The 7,102-nt window shown below is 47.7% G+C and overlaps 1 protein-coding gene across 2 annotated transcripts in view; it reads left to right on the forward strand.

Annotated features, from left to right (window-relative positions):
* The window catches only part of TERT (telomerase reverse transcriptase), a 45,202-nt gene that overhangs the window by 18,811 nt on the left and 19,289 nt on the right, over nucleotides 1-7,102 (forward strand). For both annotated transcript variants that reach the window (XM_006872379.1, XM_006872380.1), the window contains exons 7-8: nucleotides 2,205-2,300; nucleotides 3,575-3,660. In XM_006872379.1, coding sequence (XP_006872441.1) covers nucleotides 2,205-2,300; nucleotides 3,575-3,660 — 182 coding nt within the window. The remainder of the gene's footprint in view (nucleotides 1-2,204; nucleotides 2,301-3,574; nucleotides 3,661-7,102) is intronic.

Below are 7,102 nucleotides of genomic sequence, written 5' to 3' on the forward strand. Positions count from 1 at the left end.
ATATGTTCTTTTTGACAATGAACGCAACACCATTCCTCTTCAATTTGTCATTCCCTGCATAGTAAACCATGTGGTTGTCAGATTCAAAATGGCCTATACCAGTCCATTTCAGCTCACTAATGCCTAAGATATCGATGCTTATGCATTCCATTTCATTTTTGACAACTTTCAATTTTCCCAGGTTCATACTTGGTATGTTCCATGTTACGATTTTCATTGGATGTTTACAGCTGTTTCTCTACATTTTGAGTTTTGCCCCATCAGCAAATGAAGGTCCTGTGGGCTTTTCTCCCATGGGCTTTACTCCATTTGCATCATCATGGTCAACTCTACTTAGAGGAGGTAGATCTTCCCCAGTCGCATTTTGACTGCCTTCCAATCTGAGGGGCTCGTTTTCTAGCACTATATCTGACAGTGTTTCTCTGCTATTAATGTTTTCAGTGACTAAAGATTAGGAAATAGTTCTTCACTTTTTCTTCCTACTCTGTCTTTGTCTGGAAGCTCATCTGAAACCTGTCCACCATGGGTGATCCTGCTGGTGTTTAAAATACCGTTGGCATAGCTTTCAGAATCGCAGCAACTCAAGCTACCACAGTACGACAAACTGTCAGACGAGTGGTGGCTGTTTGGTTTTAAGTGGAAACTGTCACTTTAAATTTCAAGGAGATCTGTGCGCATGCGTAGTAGAGATCTGTGCGCAGGGGTGTGTGGGTGGGGTATCCATTCTCTCTGGCACCCTCTCTAGTCACCAGAATGGCGGTGTGTAGACAGCAAGAGAGCAATGAACAGATAACAAATAAAGAATGTCCACACCTGTATCTCTGCCATTCTTTCAGCTGTTTGTGGCTGTTCTGATCCTTCCCCCACTTGGTCTCTCCCAAGATGGTGGCTCCGGGAGTAGCTGGGCGTCTTGCATTAGAAAGCAATGGATTTCTTGATTCTGCTACAAATTCCCCTAGCTGTAAGCCTTCCAATCTTCTAAATATTCCTTTATATGTGGTTCAGAGTTCTGGGACCATCCCCTGAGCCTGCTTGGTCTGGTGTTCTGTGTTGTTGGTGACGGAGCTCCTCACTACATATCTACCCAATCTGCCATCTTGTTTGTTCTCCAAACAACATTCTTATCAATGGAGAAAAGATTGAAGTTGTCAGAGACTTTATTTGCTCATATCAAACATCAACACTCATGGAAGCAGGAGTCAAGAAATTAAACAGTATAATGCATTAGGCAAATCTGCTGCACAAGACCTTTTTAAAGTGTTGAAGAGCAAAGATGTCAGCTTGAGGACTAAGGTGCACCTGACTCAAGCCATGGTATTTTCAATAACCTCATATACATGTAAAAGTGGGACAGTGAATAAGGAAGACCATAGAAGAATTGATGCTTTTGAGTTATGGTGTTGGAGGAGAATATTGAAATTACTGTCAGCTGTTGAAAGATCAAACAAATCTGTTTTGGAAGAAGTACAGCCAGATTGCTCCTTGGGAACCCCATACTTTGGACATTTTATTAGGAGGGACCAGTCACTGGAGAAGAATATCATGTTTGGTAAAGTGGAGGGTTGGAGAAAAAGAGGAAGACCCCCGATGCGATGGATTGGTACAGTGGCAGCAGTGATGGCCTCGGTTGTGAGGTTGGCTTAGGACTGGGCAGTGTTTCCTTCTGTTGTACTTAGGGTTGCTATGAGTGTGTACCGACTTGATGGCACTTCGCAACAGTAACAACAAGTATATACTGAGGGGTAGAATTGCTGGGTCTTAGCCCTCATGCTGTACTGGGTTGCATGTTAGGTTTCTAAGCCTAAGGTCAGTAGTTCAAAGGCACCAGCTGCTCCATGGGAGAAAGACGAGGCTACACGCTCCCATAAAGATTTGTAGTCTTGGACACCCAAAGGAGTGGTTCTCCTCAGTCCTGTAGGGTCGCTCTGAGTTGACATTGAGTCAGTGAGTGGGACGGTCATTCTAGGGAGCCCTGGTGGCACTGTGGGCTAGGCAGTGGGCTGCTAACGTCAAGGTCGGTGGTTCTAATCCATCAGGAGGGTCTCGAAAGAAAGATGAGGCTTTCTGCTTCCATAAAGATTTACAGCCTCAGAAACCCTCTGTGGGGTCTCTGTGAGTCGAAATTGACACATTGACATGTGATTGGGTTCTTTCATTTGTTTATGGTTGACCTGCATTTACTTTTCTTTCCTTCTTGCTTGCAGGTCTCCACCTTAGCAGACCTCTTGCCATACATGAAACAGTTTGTGGAGCATTTACAGGAGACTGGGTCAATGAAGAACGCCATCGTCATTGAGCAGGTCCCAGAACACCTTTGTTGGGTGTGGATCCCGGCTGTTGGATGGGGAGTTGGGAGCAGGCTTTCTATGGGTTGTGTTTGCCGTGGCGGTGAATGTTGACTGGCTTGGCCTTGGGACACTCTTCTTGTGTCCGGCAGATCGTTAATTACAGATACTTGTCCTTTGCTGGGAGAACCTTCCAGAACCACTCAGGGACCACTTCAAGTGAAAAAATGCTCCTGGTTTCTGGCCACGTTTTCTCTCTCTTTGGTCCACCCAAATCCTTCACTGCCTTCCAGGTGCTGTGTTAAGTGGTACACTTAACGCAAGAATGCTTGAAAGGCATTCTCCCTCAACTTTGATCTTGAGGCCAGAAGAAAGTATACCCATCCCTTTACAGCAGGCAAATAGGGTTTAACCCACAGATCACTTGGAGCAGAGGCATTAAATGTAAATCTGTCTGTCATAGTCATGAGCAGAGACTGCCCCCTGTGCCGGAGGCCACCAGGGTGGGATGCTCTGTGGCTCTGGGCAGAGCTTTATCTATTGGTTATCCATGTTTCCAGGGGCACCTTGTTCACTCAGTGATGCTGGGAGACCTCTCGATTGATTTCCTGTTAGACTGCTAACCATAAGGTTGGCAGTTCAAACCCACCAGCCGCTCCATGGAAATCCTACAAAGGGTCTCTTGTATGAGTCGGAATCGACTTGATGGCACTCAATAACCAAATCCCTGTACACAGAACTGTCGTGATGCAGTGGGTTAAGCCCTTGACTGCTAACTGAAAGGTCAGGAGGAAGCTGTGGCAGTCTGCTACTGTAAACACAGTCTTGGAAACCGAATCCACCGAATGTCAGTGGGTGGTGGACCCAGGGTGTTGGACTAGAGGGGAGTCCTGGGAACATCTGATCTGAGACCCCAGGCCCTGATGCTCCAGAGGCCGGATGGGACCATGGAGTGTGGCGTGGGTGATCCAGGCCCAGGGGAATGTGAGGTCAGCTCTCGAGAGCATGAGTGACCCAAAGGTGACCCAAAGCATTGAGCAAACTGAGTGCAGACACCACATTCCATCCTGGATTCTCGCCTGTGCTTTATTCACAGTGAGAAGACTGACCCCGCAAGGGAACATCACGCTGCATGCCGGGGAGGTGGTAGTGCACAACTTGATCTGCCCCAGTCCCCCAGCCACACCCCGGAACCACTTATATCCGCCCGGGTCTCCCAGCCACACCCCGGAACCACCGCCCCCAGCCCTGCTCACCAGCCCACGTGCCTCTCTCATCTGCTTTTTCAGAGCTGCTCCTTAAATGAGACCGCCAGCAGCCTTTTTGACTTCTTCCTTCACTTGGTGCATAACAACGTCATCAAGATCGGGGGCAAGTGAGTAGGTGCCGTCTGCCGCCTTCCGTCCCCTCTCTGTCCCTGAGGCTGTGCCTGTCCTGCACCCCTCTGCTGCCTGTTTCTCTCCTCCTCCTAAAAATCCCACAAACCAGCAGCTGAGTCCAGGCTGACTCACGACAGCGCCGTGCGTGGCAGACTAGATCTGCGCTCCGCAGTTGTCAGCGGCTGAGTTTTTGGAAGTAGATTACCAGACCTTTGCTCAGAGGCACCTCTAGGTGGGCTTCAACCTCCAAACACCCGGTTAGCAGCCAAGTGCATTAACTGCGCCATCTGGTGGCTCCCTTTGCCTCCTCTGCTGTTAGGGATTGTCGAGCTGATTATGGCTCATGGTGACCCTAAATGTTAAAGAGCACAACTGCCCCATGGAGCTTTCTACACTGAGATCTTTACAGAAGCGGATTGCCTGATCTTTCTTCCTCAGAGATGCTGCATGGGCTCAAACTGCCAACCTTCTGATGAGCAGCTGCTGGCACCACTCAAGGCCTCCCTCATCCTCCTTGGTAACCCCAGCCCTCTGTCAGCTTTGCCTCTGACACAGACCTGCCAGGTGTTGGAGGAAGGGAAGAGAAGTTCCAGTCCGTTTTGGGGCAGAGGAACTGTCTCATGATTGGACAAACGTGTGCACAGAGCGCGGGGATCTAGCTGGGGTTTTGGTTCAAAGACACAGCTGAGTATCTTAGCTCTGGATCTGTACGAACTGTATTATTATCTTCTTGCTATGACTCATAGTGACCGTTTGTGTCAGAGTAGAACCACTCTGGGGAGTTTCCGGTCGCCAGTCTTGTCTTTTGAGGCGCTGTGGCTGGACTTGAACTTTTCAACCTTTCAGTAATAAGGCAGGAGTCCCTGGGAGGCCCAGGTGGCTGAGGACCTAACCATGCGTGCCATCCGGGGACTCCTGCCTTGTTACTGATATTTTTGTTAGGTGCTATCCAGTTGGTTGTGACTCATCACGACCCCACGTGAGCACCACCTGGCCCTGCGCCGTCTCACAGTCATGGCCATGTTGGAACCACTGTGCCAGTCCTCCTCATTGTGGGGCTTCGTCTACTGTCCCGAGCATGGTGTCCTTTTCCAGGGATTGGTCCCTCTTGACAACATGCCCAACCTCAGCTGTGTTTTTACTGCAGCTTATAGACAAGTGCTTTTCTCCACCTGTTATTCTCCAAGTCCAGTTTTTGTCATGTCTCCTTCCGTAGCTGTGGGCGAGGGCTCGCACTGTGGTCTCTGGTGTAGACTTCCCATCTGTAAAGCACAGTGTTTTCCCACAGCTGGTTCCTTGGGGCCCATGTGGTGTGAACCCTATAGGCAGCTGACGGCCCCAGAGGTGCGTCCACAGGGATGGCAGCACCCCGACGGACAATGTGAGACCTTGGCTATCGGGGTGTGAGGTTCCAGAGGAGATGATACTCTGTTTAACAGGAACTGGGCATCCATGGCTCGGCAAAATCCTTTGCCATTTAAATGCTGGTAGATAATTTTTACCCATGGTGGACATGAGGAAGGAGAGACAGACTACTTCGGATTATTTAATCACTGAAAACCTTATGAATAGCAGTGGAACACTGTCAGATAGAAGCAGAATATTGTCAGATATAGTGCCGGAAGATAAGACCCTCAGGTTGGAAGACACTCAAAATACGACTGGGGAAGAGCTGCCTCCTCAATGTAGAGTTGACTGTGATGACATGAATGGAGTAAAGCCCGCGGGCCCTTCATTTACTGATGGGCCAACACTCAAAATGAGGAGAAACAGCTGTAAACATTCATTAATAGTCAGAACATGGAATGTATGAAGTATGAATCTAGGAAAATTGGGAGTTATCACAAATGAAATAGTATCCTAGGCATTGGTGAGTTGAAATGGACTGGTATTAGCCATTTTGAATCTGACAATCACATGGTTTACTGGAAATCACATGATAGAATTTTACAAGACCAATGATGTCTACATTGTAAATACCTTTTTAAACAATGTAATAGATGATTTCACACATGGACTTCACCAGATGGAATTGTTGGTATGTCCCTTGGAGCTGGTTCCGACTCATAGCAACCCTGTTTTGGGTTTCTGAGGACTGGTTGGAGAGCTTGAATCACCAATCTTGAGGTTCAAAGCAAACGTTCATTTCAGTGCATTAACTCACAGTGCCACACCAGGACTCCCCAGATGGAATACACAGAAGTAAACTGACTACATCTTTGGAAAGAGATGGTGGGAAAACTCCATATCATTAGTCAAAACAAGACCAGGGGCAGACTGTGGAAGAGACCATGAAATGCTCATATGCAAGTTCAGGCTGAACTGAAGAAAATGAAAACAAGTCCACGAGAGCCAAAATATGACGTTGAATATATCCCACCTGAATTTAGAGATCATCTGAAGAACAGATTTAATGCATTAGACACTAAAGACAGAAGATCAGAAGAGTTGTGGGGTGACATCAAGAACATCATACAGGCCCCCCTTTAAGACTGAAGAGGGAACACATGAGTCCACATGTAAGCTTGCTGGTGACCACATTGGTCTACTGGTGAGTGGAAGAGGGGGAAAGGCAGCAATGAAGAAATAGGCTGAGTTCAGCCACAGTCCATAGACTTCCGTCGACCTGGAGATTAGAGAGAGAAGAGGAAGGTCTGGTTGGTCCAAAGTGTGGTGAGACCTGGGGACACTTGAGCCCATGGACAAGGACATGGCCACAGAGGGCTACAGCTGAGAGTGAAGCATCCAGCGGATGTGAAGTGAGGGGCGATGCACAAGAACACCCAAACTTGTAGATGGTACCTATTTGACATAGCCTCAATGGCTTGATAATCAGAACTCAACTAGGGGAGAAAAAAAAACAATTTTTGATGAAAGGAGTGTAAGTTGCTACAATTTGATGCACTTGACCTATACTCATGGAGGTAGTAACTCTAAATACCAACAGAGAGGTACACAGGGTAGATAGGGACGGGCAACTTAGACATTGGCTACCTAAAATGAGGGGGGTGATAAAGGCACAAAATGACTGGCCCACAAGGTTTCAAGAGGGAGTTTAATTTAAGAGTGGGGGGGGCACTTGCAGACAGTACCCACTTGACCTGGCTTCAATGACTGGATGATCAGAGCTCAATCACAAGAAGAAAGAAGAGGAAAAAAAGAGTAATTTGATACAATTTGATGAACTTGACCTACTCCTATGGATGCAGTAGTTCTGAAGAGGAAACGAATCTTTACAGCAAGGATCATTCCCATCCCCTCCACACACAGAGTAGACAGGGTTGGGCAACTTGGGGCTTTAGACACAGAGAGGGAGAGGGGCTGTGTGCTGACGATAGGGGGGCAGGCTTGGAGTGTATACCCTTTGGTTGATTGATGATTCATGGAGGGGATTGTAACCATGGCAATGAAACGATACACGATAGGATAAATGTAAAA

This window comes from Chrysochloris asiatica, unplaced genomic scaffold, assembly GCF_000296735.1.
Source record: "Chrysochloris asiatica unplaced genomic scaffold, ChrAsi1.0 scaffold00195, whole genome shotgun sequence".
NCBI lineage: Eukaryota > Metazoa > Chordata > Mammalia > Afrosoricida > Chrysochloridae > Chrysochloris > Chrysochloris asiatica.